The following is a 17871-nucleotide window of genomic DNA, read 5'->3' on the forward strand; positions in this document are numbered from 1 at the left end:
TCCCCTCAGTAAATCAAAGCCTATTACAACTTGATTCAAAGCACTCCTAAATAAATGAGCCTTTCAGCTGATGTCAATAGGATTTCTAGTCTCTTTCCCGTTCCTTGGCATCCTTGTGTCCCTGGAGAATATAGTTGAGCACAGGAGACTGTAACAATCAGAGGTTGGAGATTATGTAGCATCCAGGCACAGCCTTGAGGAGTCGTGTTTGCTGCCATTAAGTTGAGTACAGCTTTACGGTCATTTTACACATGACAGCATGTCAGCTGTGTAAACCTCTCTGGAACAGGAGATTGCCTGTGACTAGCTGCTGTGAAATTGCAGTGATTTGTCTGCGTCTACATGGACTGAAAATCACAGCTACTGCTTGCCAGTCATTGCAACTTCTCAAGAAAATATATCTAATTCAGTGTAATTTTGTAGTGGAGACAAGGCATTAAGGGGGTTTGTGATGCAGGTGTGTGCCACACCCCCACTTCATCAGCACCTCCCATCAGGTTGATAGGCCTTCACATTGAAAACACCGGATCATACTGTATTTTCCTAAGTTCAGTAGGTTTTATTCCAAGGGAAATCCATACCATTGGAGAGGGAAGCATTACTTAAAGTTGCCTTGAGTAACAGAAGTGAGCTCTAACCGATGTGGCTTCTGTGAACAACCTGTGGATTAAGGCACCTTTTCATGTAACTGGTGCAGAATTTGAGCCCATAGATCCCCGTGCTTCTGGTGTAACTGTATAGATAATGATGGTACATATAGATAGATAGTTATAGATCTATAGAGACAGATAGATTTATAGATGACTATATATAATAGATAGTTTGCACCCTGAAACAAAGCAATTTAATATATAATCATTGCTCCAGTTCTCATTTTTCAAGCTTGGCCAACCTATATTTAAAGTTTGTGGTATGTTTAAACAACAGGACAATACTTTGAATACAGCCTTTGAACACACTTCTGTGCAAGTCGGCCACATTTCGCTTTAAATTAACATACAAAAATCAAAACCCTTTTGATATATTCTTTTTGACCAAAATCTACAGAGTTCCACTGTGTTCCATAACTTGACCACACCATATGTCACAAGGAAAAGAGAAAGGGTTTAGGTTTTTGTGATCTTTTGTTTAATCTGACTTTGAAGTACAATAAAAATTGGGATAAGCAGACTTTATGCAACACCACGTGCTGGTACAGAACATTTCATAAGAGAAAAGGATTAGAGACTCCCACTGAAAAGCTGCTGGTGTCAAATAATCATTTATTCTGCTGTTGTTGACTTGCCCTCATCCAAATGACAGGGGCTTAGCTACCAACAGGAAACAATATTCCAACAAATGCTTGTGAAATCCTATACAATTCTTGTCACATCAGAAGCCTCTGTGGAACTGTGTGCTTTTGGCTCTCGTGTTCTTTTATTTTTTTTTTTCTCAAACATACAGAGAACAATAAATGATTGTTCTTATCAAGAAAGAAGGCTACTTATCAAGAAAGAAGGCTACTTTTCACAAACATCCTTCCTCAGCACGTCAGTGGGTCTTAAACTGCATGTCTGAAGTTCGGGTGAATTTCGGGGTTGATGTCACATATCGTGCTCAAAAGCTTTTTCATCATGCTCTCCATGTTCTTGTGGTAGCTGCTAGTGAGGTTTCGGACAGTTTCTGCTGTTTGCTCATCTATTTTAGTGGAGAGATTACCTTGGGAGCCCATTACCTGAAAAGCAGAAGTCCTCTGAGCAAAATAAAGGGTTATATATGACTATGTTTATTGTATTTTCCTTTACCATCTAACATAAACATCACACAATGACGTCCCAGTGCTTCCCCATGGTGAGGCTATGATCTAGGTTGAACTGTACACATAAAATCAGGATTAAAGGGAACTCTCTTTCATATGCTCATTAGCAATGGGAATCTCCCCATGAAATGCAAGTTTCCCAGATCACTGTGGGAACAACATTGTACATGTTTTGTCTTTTCTATCACCCATTTGAATTTGTTTTCTATTCTAATGACTAGTCAACTAGGTTCTATCACCAGTGTGTTTTGTTTGGCCTCACTGAGAGTGAATGTGATCGTGGCTAAGGAGCAAAACATGGGAAAGCCTTCCCGACAATGCATAATTACAGTTTCAGAGTACTCGAAATGTCTTCAGCAGTTAGTGATGTATAACCCTCAACAGGCCTCAGACAAGGTCTTTTAATGTTACATTTTCTTATCTGGCGAAATACCAGACAGCTTCTGGCACAGTTAATACCAGGACATTCGCTTAGAATTTAATTGACTCTAGACTCGCTGAACATTTTAGCAAGGTTATGTTCTAAACAGATGCACACATTCCAAATCTGTGACATTCCTCCCTCCTCCCCCACTGCCCCAACATCCCTTGAATTCTTCCCTTATGGAAAAGTCCTTCAGATACTGGCAGAGAAATTGGTTTCCAGCTAATAAATTCCACTGGGGAGAGCAGAAGACATTTCTGCACCCTGCCAGAGTAATAGAGGAATAAATAACCTATTTTTCTTGTTATGGGGTGGACTAGCAGCTGAAGCTAACCTGTGATGTTAGCAGGATACCTAGAGCATGACCAGAAACAAGAGAGTGGGTTGTCAGCTTTATTTTTCCATGTGATTTTAGCCCAATGTAGTCCTTAAAAGAAGGAAAAGCAGCTGAGTTAAGATCTTTTGTGCAAATCACCTTTGCAATGCTATTTATCAGTATCTGGCAACGTAGTAAGAAGTTTCTCTGTAATCCAAATATAAAATACTTGTAGATTTGGAAGAAATATTAGGACATAGTCACAACTGTAAATATCAGGAAAAGATTAGTTTCCTATAGTAACTATTTTTAGATGGCATTATATTTTAGCTTTTAGACAAGTTATAAAGGTCTCAGGTAGGTAAGATTGCACAGTTTGGAAAAGATTTATGAAGCGGATTTTTTTCCACTGAGGATCAGAACTTTCTAGAGGTCCCAGATGGTTGCATGTTATCCAGCTACTAAATGCTTAAAAAAACCTCAAGAAAAGTATTATAATTTTGAAAAGAGCCTCTCTGAACTGGGCACCTGCTCTCAGTTCATAACAATACTGTAGCTTGAGATAGTAGATTCTTTCTCTTCTGAACGTATTTTTTTTCCTCCCTTTTTCTTCTTCTGACTTTCAAGGCCTGCTTTTTATTTTTTCCTCTATCACAATGTTCTGCTTGGTATATGATTTCTGCTGACCTTGAAGTTCTGTCCCTTATTTTGCCCATACTGGTTTGATGCTAGTGTCCTTCCACAGCCACTGAAGTGTTACATTGTCTTGGAAGCTGCAAAATTCAGAACTAGGCTGCACCTCTCCAGAGCTCAGTGATCTTAGACCCTGAGCACAAACACCACGAACACTAGCAAAGCTGGTTTAAGATCTGAGCTTAAATTTTGTCTATTTTGAAAAAAGAATCTTGTGTATTGTCACTCTGACCTCAAATTGTTATTTTCTGTTGCTGCTGTTGTTCATTCTAGACTGATGTGGAAAGTCTCATAGCATAAGAAACTTCTCACCAGTTTAAATACAGCAACACAAAGTGTGAGGCAGAATAGCATTAAAAGGCACTATGGCAAAGAATTAAAAATACTTGTGTCTGAATACCTGAGCCAGTAAACCAAACTGGGCATCAGACTTGCCTCTGCACTGGCTTAGCTGGAACTCCTGACTGCCTTCCTAGCACAAGTTAATAACGGCATTTGTCTAGGTAGATAAGTGTTCAGTGTAATGGGATCAGGGAACATGAAGGAGGACTGCAATTATCTTGTGCAACATGCTGTCATTTGAGGAGCAATAGATGTGAAATGCTTGTGTGAAATGTTCTGTTGACAAACAGTGGCCTTTCCCTGCAGCTTTAATTTTGTTTGTGATGCAAAAATTAACACCAAAGCAACATCTTTTTTTGTCCTGCTATTCAGGCCTAAACCAAGAGGTCTGGCTTGACTGAAAAGGTGAACAAATTTTACAGGTGTTTTAACTTTATTTTAGTGTCAGTAAACATCTGAATTTATACACATGAGACAATTCCACTGGGCCTGGCTGTGTGACAGTGTGTCTGGGGGCTGGCAGTGCATGTTAGAGACTTTGTGTGCATATCTACTCCTAAGGCTTGTGATCTCTGCTGGAAAATGTTTTATGTGAAGTGTGACTGAAATGACAGGTTTGTAAAGCAGTTTTTATTTGACCTCTTTGGCTTTTTTTTTGGTGGCTGCTTTTGCACATGTAGTTTCCTTGCCTTTGCACAAAACAAGCAGGGGAAAAAGCAAGAACAAAAACGTCAAGAGGTAGGCCACCAAGTAAAAAGAGAACAGTTTGCAAACCTTCATGAAAATACTAGAGAAAACTGCAAGATGGCAGAAAGGTACTGGAATCCAGATATGAAAGTATCACCTGGACCACTTTAATATGAAAATATGGTAAAAAACTCTGAAGTTTTTGGTAATTTCAGTTTATCACAGATGCAGTCTTGTATGCAGTCAAAAAAGTCAGTTGAAGTAGAAGAGAGAAAGAAAGATTTTAAATCTTTTTGAAATTAAATAAAGATTTTTTTGAAATCTTTGGTTTTATGGAAACATTCACTTTACTGCAACTTCCAGTTTCAAAACAGGAATGAGGTCTGTCCAGAGTTAAAGAAGATCCAAAGGTATTTTTCCTTAAGGGAGATACGTCTTCAAAGGACAAGCATGAACCACAGACAGGATCTGGACAGTTTTAGTGGTGAAAGTCCACAACACCTTCCACAAATGCATTCAAAGGCTGTGAAGAAGTCAAAATGAAGCATATATGCATCGTGGGTGATACCTCTGCGTTTAATCAGTATGGTCATGTTGGTCTGCAGAAGTCTCCGTGTACCACTGGTGCAATTTGTTTCCCTGTTGAGCAGCTGGACACTACCGAAAAGTATATGCGGGTTCCTTACTTACATTTGTTTGCTTGCTCCTAAATTCCTTCTCCCTCTGTAACCGGTAGTGGTCTATCTCAGCTATGGCTTCTTCTTTGGCCTGCTTCAGCCTCTTTCCCTTTCCTAATGGAGGAAGAAACAGGGATTTCCTTTAGGCTTGTCACTATACTCCAAAATATATGTATCTCTACATTGGGCGCTATTTTACATGGGACAGTAAAAAGGACAAAGGTGGAGTAAAGTGAACAGCAGCTTTATTTGCACAAGAATGGTCAGAGAAGCCAAAGCTTTTCGATTTAAGTAGAGGTTTTTTTGCTTGAAAGCAAGTCCCACAACTACCTGTCTTCTGAGACCAACTCCCTATGCAAAAGCACAAATCACATGAAAAGCTTGTTGGTTTGCTAACAACAGAAGTCTTTTTGCAACTACACATTTTATCACAACACAAATGCTTCTTTTTTATTATTAAAAAAAAAGAATCACAGCTTGGTGTTTAAATAAATATCTATCTTTCCTTCATCAGCAGTAGTAGCAGCCAGATAACAGATTTTAGTTGTCACTGATGGGAAAAGACGTTATTTTGTAAGATTTGCTGTATTGATTGGTTGCCAGGATCCCTTCATCCCACACCAACTGGATTCTGCTTAGTGCTGGCAGATTTCCAAAGTACTGCGAGATATGTCTTAACCACTACCAAACTGTGTTGCAACCTTCAGGCTTTGTCCTCTTCTCTCCCACCTTTTCCCCCTAAAATGTTAAATGCAGAGGGGAGAGATAAAGACAAAAATGAGAACAATGCTGTTCTGTACCTATGCATAGAAAATGTGATTAACAAGCTGTTTGTTTGTTTGTTTATTCTTTTCTTTTTAGACATGAGGGTGGCACTTCAGGCTGTAGTAGAAACTAGAGCCTTCTTCTGAACAGGCTTGTTTACATTCTTAATTTTGTTCACTGTGAATAGTTACTTTGTCTTAAATAAAATGCCAAATCACGAAGCCCATGTAAAGTCATTGCAGAACTGGGTCTAGTAGGGATGTTATGCAAATGATAGGAGGAAAAAGTTTGATGGGAATGTGATGCTTCATTTTTTTCATTAAGCAGGTGCTGAACATGTCATAACCACCCCATGGTGATGCATCTCAAGACTGTCTGTTTTGTATAAAATCAGTAAAGTTGCATTGATCCCTCCAGTTGTGTGGATCTTTGCTACACTGCTTTGTGAAGAAAAAATCACTTTCTGGGACTAAACCTCTTGCATTGGAAGTTGATATGTTTGACATACCTGGGATGATGCTGATTTTAATAGAAGATGACTGTTAGTATTATTTTCTCTAGGCTGATACATTGAATTGGTTACACCTGTGCTGGACTTCTGAAGCATTATCAGGTGTGGCATATAGCAATCTGCTTCCAGTGAGCATAGCACCATGAGGAAGCTGAATCTTGGGAGGAAGATTGTTGTTTTTGATACATTTGAAACTCAACAGAAGCCTGTATAAAATGCCCGATACAGCAGGAAGTTATTTGCCCATTTGAATAGCTCCTTCTGAAGCTATTCTTTGCAGATGGGTGAGTAGAAGAAATAGATATCTGAAATGTGAATCTCCTTTTAGAGTCTTTATCCCTGGACTCTTTGTTTTTGAGTATGTTCTTATTGTGGGACCTGGGATGTGTGACTGTATAAAGGCTTTTCACAGAAAAGAGTAATTCCTGGTGAGGAATTAGATAGCTTCAGATTTGTGTAGGAGCTTGATATCAGGCTGGACAACAAAATTTGGGACCAGGTTTAGGTCTGTATTTTGAAGTTTCCCATTCTCTCCAATTTTGGAGCTGATCAGCCTTTTATAGAGTTCTTCTCCAGGAGCAGAGCTGGAAGTCAGAGAAGTGACTACGATGAAGCTCTGCCAATTTCACCAGCTGAGGAACTGGATCTCTATAGCAAATTAAATTATTTCAAAATCAGTGGGATTTTAATTTCAAATTCCATCTGGGGGGCCATCTGTAGAAAATATGTTGCGTATTTGGCCACCGGATAGATAAGTAATTCCATTTAAAATGCACAAAATGGAAAGAGATTAACTGTAAAACAACAGTTCATTTGCCTCTGACAACGTAGCTAGTGAACCAAGAAGTGTGTGTGTGTATATACATATATATATACATACATGTCAGCTCTTGACAGTACACTGGAGTAAGCACAATACATAGGGTGTCACTGCAGGGTGGCAGCCATTTCATTTCTCCATGGTGCCTTTAGAATTGGCACAGCAGGAACCTGCTGCTTCCTATTTAATTAAGTGGAAAAAGCTGTGAGTAAATTACTGCTAGTTCAACAACGTTGTGGACAGAATCGGCAACTGCCAACATATGCGAGAGTGCATATGCTGCACCTGATTAAGTTAAGCAGAAACTAGAGCTTAACCTGCTGTTTCACTAGAGACAAACCAAAATTAATTAATCAGTCTGTTATTAACCACTTGTCTGCTACCTTAGTCGTGCAATATGGGATTGCCTTTTCAAAGTGCTACTGATCTTCTGCGTGGGATTCTCTGAAGAGCGCAGCTGAGCTGCAATAGAACCTAACAGACTGAAGGGTGGCAGAGCATTGAAATTCAGCTAAGATCATGCAAAAGGAGACATTCCAAACCCACCTGGACAAGTTCCTGTGTGACCTACTCTAGGTGGTCCTGCTCTGGCAGGGGGGGTTGGACTGGATGATCTTTCGAGGTTGCTTCCAGCCCTTGAGATTCTGTGAAATATAGGAGGATGAGCAAACCAACCTGTCCCTACAATGTTTCCTCGGGGGTCACCAAAGTAAGGTATGGAAAGCTCCAGCTTTGAAGAGACTTTTGCCTCCAAAGAAATGCTGTGGGGGCCAGATTGCCTGCTACCCTTTTGCTCCTCTCTCCTTCTCATCCTGGAAGATGGGGAGCAGAAAAGCAGCTGTAGCCCACAAATACAGTAGCTGACAGCCTACACATTTCAAGGCATCATGATAAATAGATCAAATCTTACCTAACTTGCTGTATCAAGTCAGCCCTGTATTAGATTTTCTTAATTAACGTGGAAAGCCATTGGTAGTGTGGAGAAAGGCTGTCTTCTTCATTCTAGGTATTTCTATGATATTCTAGCTCCAATTAGATCCAAAAGACCTGGTGAGGTTTTTTAAGTTGTTGGAGTGGGATTTTTTTTACATCTTGCAAGAAAAAAGACAGTATAAACCAAAACCTTTGCACTCCATGCTGCTCAAATGCTCTCATCTTACTTTCTGATAACTGCTATTCTACAATTGTCTTTCTGTTTTCAAACATACAATGTAGGCTTCTAGCTGAATTTCTGCATTAAAATGTCATATCAAGAAATTGCCAAAAATTAATAATATTTTCTTCCAATAGGACTGCTTCAGTTGCCTTTCAGAGTGTTAAATTGTCTGCAAAGTGGGATTAAGGGATGCTCGTTTTCAAATTACTATTTTGCATGTTTTTAAAAATACAATAGAAGCAGCTGAGCACTGTGTATAGTTCTTTTTTCAGTAGCTAAAATATATTCTGGATGTTATCCAAGAGAGTGCCATGGATGTAATTCTGTTTACAATATCTTATTCTGATTAACTTTTCAATTGATTTCCTGAAATCTTTCATCTGAATATTCATTTTATTAAGCACTAGAAATTCAAGCCCAGAGAGGCTTTTGTTCCTGCAGGAAGACAAGTTTTCCTAAACTTAATGTTCATGACACATTTGTTTCCCTTGTTTTACCCAAAAAGTTTTCAAGGATTGATGTTTTGGCTCTGACAGTGCTCAGTTACTTCGGGGATTCAAATTAAAGCAAAAAAGATAGATAAAGCACTGCAGTGTATAAAAGGCCGAAGTATTGCAGACTTTTGCTTTGGTGTTTAATCAATTAAACAGTTTTAGCCTTCCTGTGTGCATTTACCAACAAACTATTAATAATGTGTTAGGTACAAATGATGTCAGCCAATGATACAGTAAAGATACTGCAAGCCAGGATAAAGGGTGCTGAGCAACAAGTATGAAAAGCCTGTACAGAGGAGCTTTAGTACTGTTTTGCTTTACTTCATGTCTGTAAATATAATTTTAATTATTTGCTAATTTTTCAGCCATCCAAAGTGTATTTTGCATTACAAACAGCTGCGCGTATGTCAGCAAAAGCTAGGCGCATTGTCTGTTTATATGCAGTATGATGTGTGTTCACACTGCAGTTTGATCTGGCTGTGAGTATCAACTGTAAACACTGAAAGGTTTGCATAAGAGCAGTTTTGCTTCTGTCACTCGCCCAGATTTGCAGAAAGCCAGGCCCTGAGCAGAGGTTGCTGATCTGAACTGGTACCAGGTGAGTCTGGACTGGCATTTTCTGGAGTGAATCAGCATGTCCTTGCCGTGTTTCACCAAACTGTGTGTGCACCCACAACTTGAGTGTTTGTGGAGCTGATGTGTTGAAGGATATGGTTTAGTGCTGGGCTTGGCAGTCGTATGTTATTGGTTGGACTTGATGACCTTAGAAGTCTTTTCCAACCAAACAGTCTATGATTTCCTTTTATCTTAGCTTTTACTCTGCAGAGACAAACTATGCTATTCTTTCTGCTGATCTAACTGCAGGGTCACTCTGGGGAAGAGGCTGTTGAGTAATTCTGACTTGCCATAACCAGTTTTGGCAGTAAAGGGATTCCTTTTGCCTTTGTCCCACAGTATTTAAGTTGTGCTGCTATAGTTAGGCGTGGAAGGTGGTGTAGTGACCTTGCTATGAAAAATACTGACATTAAGGACAACAAGGAAGCTTTTCAATTTTTTTCAGGTTTTATTTTGTAGCTTCACTGCAAACCTCTTGTGAAGCTGAATGTAGTAATGATTGTCTAGGTGTAGCTACTCTGTTAGGTTAGCTAAAATGCTTGGTTTAGCATGAAATCCAGGGTGGACTATCCCTTAGAAAAAACAAAATTGGAAACATTAAGGCCTGACCTTGCTTATGGGATCAGGAGATCTAAAATTCACAAGAGCTTTGCTCTTTGCACCTCAGTAGAAGCTGTTGGCAGTATTTAACATGAAGGAAAAAATCCACCTAAATCTTAAGGCTGTAGATGAACATACTACTTTGTGAGTTATTTAAACCTTTAGCGCTTGATATGCGATACCTAGAAATAAAATCTCTCAGAAATCCTTGAGGTTTTTCATGGGATCACACAGAGCTGCAGAGGCTGAAAGGAGTCTCTGAGGTCTACTCCAGCGCTCTGCTCAGAGCAGGCTCGGCAAGAGCAGCTCGATCGGGCCATGTCCAGCAGGTTTTGAATGTCTCTGAGGATGGAGATCCTGGGTTTGACCTTCTCCACAGTCATAGAGTTGTTTCCTTATGTTTAAATTTGTGCTAATTGCCTCATGCCTTTACAATGGGTGCCACTGAAAAGAGTCTGGCTCTGTTTTCTTTACCTCTCTTCCCAGCTTCCTCTTTATTTTCCTTAATAATTATTATAAAGGCAGGAAAAGAAATGTCCTTGAAAGTAATAGAGTGGAAAATCATACTGATGAAACACTTTTACTCTAAATGTTTTTTTCTGATAGTAAAATACCTAACAACTGTTTTTCTGTAGCTGAGTAACTCCAACCAGTGTATTAGTGCTCAGATAAGTGTAGGCAGTGGTTTAATTAAAATTTCTGCCTCAGAGAGGTCGGATGATACTTTATCTGTTAGAGTCCCAGCGCTTATCACAAGCATTCTTTATGGGGCTGAGTTCATGACAGAGGAGCGCATTGTTTTTTTTCAGAGTAGAATAAATGCACCTGTAACCATGTCTGGATTCTGCAGGACACTCATCTTTGGCCATTGCTTTTATGTTATAATGATATTTTCCTCTTTTGGAGTTTCTTAACTTACAAAACTTCTTTTTAACTGTCTGTTTTAGAAAAAGCTGAACCAGTTGTTTTAAAAACAAACCCAAATGAAAGTAACAACAAAAACCAAACCTAAAAGTTAAGGGTAATTGCCATCAATCTGTCTTAGCTAAAGGCCTGATCCTGCAGCCTGTGTACTGACCAAACTCCCACTCCCTGCACTGGAGGCTGTGCCTTTCCAGGCTGTATGCTTTCCTGCTTTGGGGAACAGCCCCTTTCCTCTGCCCTGTATGAGAAGGGAAGAATCATCCCACCCACAGCACCTTGTTTGGCTTTATAAGGGTTGAATCACTTCTTAATTATTCCTTGCTTTGAGGCTGGGAGCAGCAACCATCAAATACCTATTTTTTTGTGAGCCTTCTGTTTTATGAAGGTGTGAGAATTAATATTTTTGGCTTTCTTCTGTTGCTTCTGCAAGGCACAGGCAGTGTCTGAGTGCTCAGGGAAGGGGTATTGCATTTCAACTTACTTTTTTTGCTGCTGCTGTACAAATAAACATCACAGTAATAATTAATGAACACACAGCAATGCTGATTTGTGTGTGGAGGGGATATAGAAACTACACAAATTATTTTTGTTTTGTTTTCCAGGCAGAAATAGAAGCTAAATATATTACTTCATCATACTCTTGCTCCAGATGACATCATCTTCACACTTTTTAGTTGAGTCCTTCAGGACAACGTGGTTTCTTGCTGCTGGTTTCTAAATCAAGGTAACTTCATGAAACACAATTAGCATTTCAGTGATAATGCAGGTCAGTGATTCATGTGGTTGGTACCTACATTCCAGGAGAATAAGGTCACTGTATTTTACGTTAAATCACCAGGAGGTGAATACAGAAAATGAAGGAAATAGATAACAGAAGGACTCTGGCAGGAGAATTCTTTCTTTGATTTAAATGATTCCATCATAATAAAAAATAATAATTCTATTTTATGTTTGTTTTCATTAATTTTTGCTTGACTGGAATAAAAATATTGAAATTTAATTATTATTGGATATCTACACATGCTTTTTCCTGGGCATTTAGGCTTTCAGTCACTAAGATCTTTTAACATTTAATCACTTGCTGATTGCTTGTACTGGGCTAGACCTGCATGAATGACTTGTTACAGTACTCAAGTGCTTGTGATGCTACTGTGACCCTGATTAATATCCTTGTGCTGAAGTCTCCCTTTGTTTTCACACAATTTTTTTGAAGACCAGCTGATATAGAAAGCAAGTTACTGGACTTTGTAAGTGAGGAGCACTGAAAAATTTACACAAGACCTATAAAGAGAGAGTTTGGAGTCTGGACCTCCAGAGCTGGCAGCCAAAAGCATGCAGGCTTCTAGTTTAAATAGCTAAGGAAGGCTGTAATGACATGATTGGCATTAAGATAAAGGAAGAATAAATTGAGCTGACAAGATGGCTATAACAAAGAAAACCTTGTTTAATGTTATAAGGCTCGTGTGCACACACAGAGGTACACATGTGCAGAAAGAATTTTAAGCAAACTCTGAATGTTCTAGTTGTTCAAATGCCTGGCTGCAGCACTAATGCAAGTGAGAAGGAAGAGTAGGAGCAGTGCAGCTGTGATGTACACAGATGAACTAACCTTGTTTTTCTATGAGCCACTGCAATTCTGAAAAGCTTACAGTTGAAAACTACAGTAAAACCAGGCCAGTTACTTACTTTTTTTGGCTTCCTCCAATTTGTCCTTGGCACGTTTTTCTGCCTGCAGAAGCTGCTGGATTCCCTGTGACTGGCTGGTCATGCTGATTGCTCAGGCTGGTGCACTTCTGTGGGGAATGGAACTCACAGGGAGTTTTATACAGCTGCCAGGCTCTTCCTTGTGCTTTTTGTTCTGTCTGTTATTACAACAGCCTTCCAGATTGCACCAGATCAGCCAGCTCTGCCTGGATTGCTGCTGGGCGAAAAGGCCTGCCAGTGCAATCAGAAAAACACAGCAGCGAGGTTGAAAGGAATGTTGTTCTCTCTTCAGGGTCACAGAAAAGCAGAAGTGTCCGATTAACACATTGGGAAAGATGAGAAGAACATTCCAAGTGCCTTGTATTTTCAGGGGAACTTTAAGTCTTTCATTGCTAAAGCAGAATCTGGTCATAGGAACTGAGGGGGGGGGGGGGGGAAACCTCGTTAACTGGAATTTCCTTTTAATAAAACTTCCCCTGAGTGTGAAGAATCAGACTCAGTCAACAAGTAGTTTTGGTTGAGCACACACACACACACACATATCTCAAATATGTGCTGTAGATGCACATCCTGTTCCCTCCAGTAGGAAAGAGCTCCTTCTGAGCTACTGCATGAATAAGCAGCATGTTTGTATTTTGAATCCTTATTAAAAGAAGGAAAACAACAAATCTCACTGCCACGGGCACTTCAGCCATTGCACAAGAGGGAGATGTGTTGAGAGACATCATTTAAAACTGATTAAAAAAATATTTCATTGCATGAAGCACATTTATTGCAAGTTCTCCTGACATAGTTGTATCAGGACCAGAGATCACCTCCTTATGTTTTTTTCTGATTTCCATTATATATATATATTTACACATATATGTATATAGATATGTTTCTGTGTATATATTATGAAACACATGTTGAAATGATGTGGTGCTCTCTTCTAACAGCCCTTGCTGTAGGACCCTTTCTTTTCTGGGGCTTCCTAGGGCAGCTGTGCCATGCTTACTTCAAGGCTGTTTGTTACCTGGTCCTCATGTTGCTATGAAGATTCCTCCACTGCCCAGCTGCAGGACTGAGCAGAAAATAGAGGGAGGGAGAAGCCTCTTGCCCTATTAGTGTCTCCACCTGTTCTCTTAATGACAATAGCAATGAGACTTTGACAAGGAAGTTGTTTTATTTTCTGATTGGTGATATTGAGGGTCAAATTCCACTCAGTCTTCCTCTAAGAAAAATGCATATTTCTTACAGTGTGTTAGTTACCAAGTTTCATCCAGAGTGGTGTGAAGTGTCTCCTCATCTCCAGCACTTAAATCAGAGTTCTGCTCTAACTGCAAAAGAGCAGGCATGACTCTGTTTTCAGAAGATTTTAGTATATAGCCTTGAAGTTTAATTTATTCAGACATATAAGATTGGATCAATTGTACAGCAAATGTGGGAACTGTAGGGTTAGGAAGCCTCTTGTGCCTCTGGGGCTCAGCTCCAAATGGTCCGATCGGCAAACAAAAGCAGAAATGGAAAATGAAAGTAAAAAATGGAGAGATTTGCTTTAATTGGGGAAGGAAACTTGGTCACAGAACTTTAAAGCTCTAGTTACTTGTGTCAGACATCAAAAGTATATTCCAGGCAGAGGGTCCTGTCAAGCAAATCTCATTGCTACAAGAAATGTTGCAAAACTGCTAGCAAACTCAACTGTTTCTGTACTGGGCCAAAAGCATTGGGTTCAGACCCTTTGGTATTTCAGAGCACTTCTCAATGCTGTGATTGTGTTATATGAGCCTTAGTAACCATCTGAATTTTGATATTTACAATCTGTTAATTTTAATTAATATTTCACAGAAAGTAGTTCTATATGATGAATTTTTAAGGGGGGGGGGGAATCTGCCTTTAACAGATGACAAAGCTCTTCCATTGTTAAGAAGTTAATTTATTAGTTCATAAATCTCTAAAGCAGATCGTTTGAGCTGCAGATGTCACAGTTCACATATTTCAATGTGTTTCTGAATAGCAAAACTATCTCACTTTATAATTTTCCATGTAGTTAGTTCATATATGATGTGGTGGCATGCCACGCTGGCACTTCTCACTGCATCAGGCAGGTACAGCCTCTGCAGGGGCGAAGATGATTATTTTGGCTGGTGCTTATAGACATTTTGTTAGATGCCACCCAACGTACTGCTACTTAGAACTAATTTCTAAGCTCGTCTGATGAAGATGGTGATGATCTCAGACTGTGTTGACATTGCACCTCTGTGTATCCTACTTCATGGATAATTCATTAAAATAAAGTAGGTTAAGCCACCAACTGACCAAACAGGCTCCTACTTCATCACACAAGCTAATAAGAAACTTCTCTGTACTGTGACTGACTTTCTTTCCAAGTCCACTCCAGACCTGTTTAATTAGAGAAGAGAAGCTGATGTGGTGATTGCTGATGGTGGGGACGAAAGGTGTTACCAGAACGAGAGAGGGCAGAGAGAAGTTTGTTGGGTTCTGATTTTTAAAGACTCCTCCCTTTCCTTCTCCAAGTTTCATCTCACTGTCTCAGTCCCTAGAATTTCCCGTGCCTGGTTATCCCCACTGATAGAAAGGGGAAAACAGGCTCAGATCTGGCATTCTTACTCCCTTAAAGCAAAGCTGTGGAGTGAGGAAAGGAAGAGTCTTACAAGGGATGAGAGACCCTGATGAGTTCCCCCTGCTCGTCCAGCTTAACCAGCAGAAACACTTGAAATCAGGCATTTCTAGTTTAGATGGAGGCTGTGCAGCTGCTGCCTTTTCTCTGCAGCGGGAAGGTCAGGGCCAGTGGGTAAATTCACCCCAGACAGTTCAGATTATGTTATTTGAATAAAAAATCTGCATGCTGTTACTCAGATTGAGCCTTACCTAGCATGACTATAATAGTTTGTAAGCCTACCTACCACTGACTAGTAAAAGCAGTGCTGTGGCATCCTTTTATTTTGGCTTAAGTGTGCACAGGCCCTCCTGCATGTAGGAGGGCTGCAGGCAGAGTTTCCACTGTTGAAGCTCTCCCATGCATTGTCTCTGGGGCTGTATTTCCCAAAGCACATGTATTTTTAAACCTGCTTTTTTGTTGTTGTTTTTAATGGTATAAAACCTATTCTTTCCAAATGAGCTGCTCAGACTACTGAGTAGCACGCTTTGTTCAGGCTACAGCTTCAAAGCAGCGACATCGATTCAATGATAAGAAGTTAAAATCAGCAGCGTGGCAGGCAGGGCAGCTGGTGCGGGTGCTTTTGTGTGTCAGTGTGCGTCTTTTGTTGCTCTAGAAAGGCTTAAGTAAGGGAAAGGAGGGTGCACACCTGCATAGCTTCCTACATCATGAAGGGGAACTGCTTTTCTGATGAAAATGGAGCATCTTCAAACGGAGTAAGATCTGTCACGTTGAGAAAGAGTAGTGGGCTCTTGTTAATGTATGCAGTGAAAACCATCACATGTTTCTCAAAGTCATGGCCTTTTCTCTCTGAATTCAACAACCATGTTTGCCTATATTAAAAGCAAAAGTTATGAACTTTGTACTGAAATTGTAATTATGCCTGCAAGCTGGGATTCTCACTACAGTGTTTTCTGACAGTGACGTTCTCGCTGTGTTGCCATCAGCACAGTTGACCTCAGCAGCCTGCATTTCACTCGGAGGCCTGAAAAATATGTGGACAAATAGGTAAGCAAAGATGAATAAATATTAAAATATTGCCAGAGGCAGATTGCTGCCATACTGTCTGAGTGAGCTTTATTGACTGCTGGCCAAGTCTGTCGACAGACCCAGCTTCAGCTGGCATAGCAGTCTGCTTACCCTATATTGAACACCTACCTGGAAAGCAACTAATATTTTTTCCTAAATTTGGCCTGTGTCTAGGTGTGAGTAATTGTGTTTGCAACTATAATTGGTTTAGCATTCAGAGAAAGCTAGTGAAAGCTGTGTATTTCATTTATTTTTTTTGTCACAGTCTTTTAAAACCCTAAAGAGAAAAATTAAGGAAAAAAAATAAAGTGATATGAGTTTGGTTTTTTTTCGCTACTCATGTGATAATTCAGGTAAATAATAATAACAATACAAAAATGTAAAAAAAAAAATTCACCAAAAAAAAGAATAGTCTCTAAAACTTCCAGGCTAATTTGTAACTTGATAATCAGTATGGTTGTGATTCTTTCCCATCCTCAGCACAGTGTGGTGTGTTAACTCCAGACAGCAAGTGACCCCCACCCAGCAGATTGCTCACTCCCCCACAATGGCATGGGGGAAACAATCAAAAGAGCAAAGGTGAGAAAAGATATGGGTCAAGATATAAACAAAAAGTGAGGGGAAGGAGTGGGAAGAGGCAAAATGGTGCAAAGACACTCATCACCTCCCACAAGCAGACCAGTGGCTGGTCAGCCTCCAAATAGTGGCTGTTTCAGATAAAACGAGTCCCCAGTTACATTGCTGAACCTGGCATCCTGTGGCATGCAATATCACTTTGGTCCATGTGGGTTGCTGTCCTGGCTCTGTCCCCTCACAGCCTCTTGCCCACCGCAGCCTACACCCTGCAGAGCCAGAGAGAGGAACAGAGAAAGCCTTGACACCTTCCAAACACTCTTCAGCAACACTTAAAATGTGTCTGTGCTATCAACATGTCTTTGGTCACAAGCACACAATCTGTGGCCTACGATGAAGCAATTAACTCCATCCCAGCCAGACACAGCACAGTATGTTGCATTTCAAACGATGTTTCCTTTTTTGTGTGTGGTTTCCCAGTGTAGCCACTTGCTATCTTCATTCCCATCCTTCTGCACAAAAAGCGTGCCTCTGCCTATTGCAGCCTCTCAATGGTTTTTAGCATTGCTGCCTTCCCTGGAAGAAGTTTGCAGCCTCCCCACTGAATGTGTGCAGGCAGGGAGGGGAGGCGAAGTGGGAAGTCATGTAAGTCTGTTTTGAACTATGTAGGCTAGCCAACAATGCATATCCATGTCAAAACTCAATATGCACTTGAAATAACCCAAGTGTAGTGTATCAGAAAATTTCAGTGCTGTCTCAAAGTAGATTTACAAAGATCAACAGAGATACCACAGAAAACGGTTTGATCTTGTGGCCTACAGGAGTTGAAGCGGTAGTCCTGTGTGACCTATTCTAGGTTGTCCTGCTCTGGCAGGGGGATTGGACTGGATGGTCTTTCGAGGTCCCTTGCAGCCCTTGAGATGCTGTGATTCCTCTCCACTGTACTTATGTGCTGGTGCTTTGTATATACAGCTTAGGGTTATTCAAGCAATTTGCTGATCTTTGCCAAAATCTTCATTTTCAACTCAGTTACTTAATTGTATTTCATTCCAGCTCTGAGCAACACCAGCTTAAACTGAAAGTG

At 40.2% G+C, this 17871-nt stretch overlaps 1 protein-coding gene across 1 annotated transcript; it reads right to left on the reverse strand.

Moving 5' to 3' along the window:
* Positions 1 to 1540: 1540 nt before the first annotated feature.
* On the reverse strand, positions 1541 to 12590 carry ATP6V1G3 (ATPase H+ transporting V1 subunit G3). The gene is made up of 3 exons (XM_062004078.1): positions 12509 to 12590; positions 4951 to 5051; positions 1541 to 1714 (listed from the first exon to the last, which is right to left on the reverse strand). Exons 1-3 carry the CDS (start codon positions 12588 to 12590, stop codon positions 1541 to 1543), a joined length of 357 nt encoding a protein of 118 aa, XP_061860062.1.
* Between the last annotated feature and the right edge of the window lie 5281 nt (positions 12591 to 17871).

The sequence above is a fragment of the Colius striatus genome, chromosome 10 (genome assembly GCF_028858725.1).
Source record: "Colius striatus isolate bColStr4 chromosome 10, bColStr4.1.hap1, whole genome shotgun sequence".
Lineage (NCBI taxonomy): Eukaryota > Metazoa > Chordata > Aves > Coliiformes > Coliidae > Colius > Colius striatus.

Bases quoted from the DNA above. Each gene is read 5' to 3' on its own strand.
- ATP6V1G3 (XM_062004078.1), bottom strand. From the start codon at position 12,590: ATGACCAGCCAGTCACAGGGAATCCAGCAGCTTCTGCAGGCAGAAAAA. The intron at 5,052-12,508 runs GTAAGTAACTGG...TTCCTCCATTAG, and splicing joins ATTGGAGGAAGCCAAAAAAA to GAAAGGGAAAGAGGCTGAAG. The intron at 1,715-4,950 runs GTAAGTAAGGAA...TCTGCTTTTCAG, and splicing joins TTAGGAGCAAGCAAACAAAT to GTAATGGGCTCCCAAGGTAA.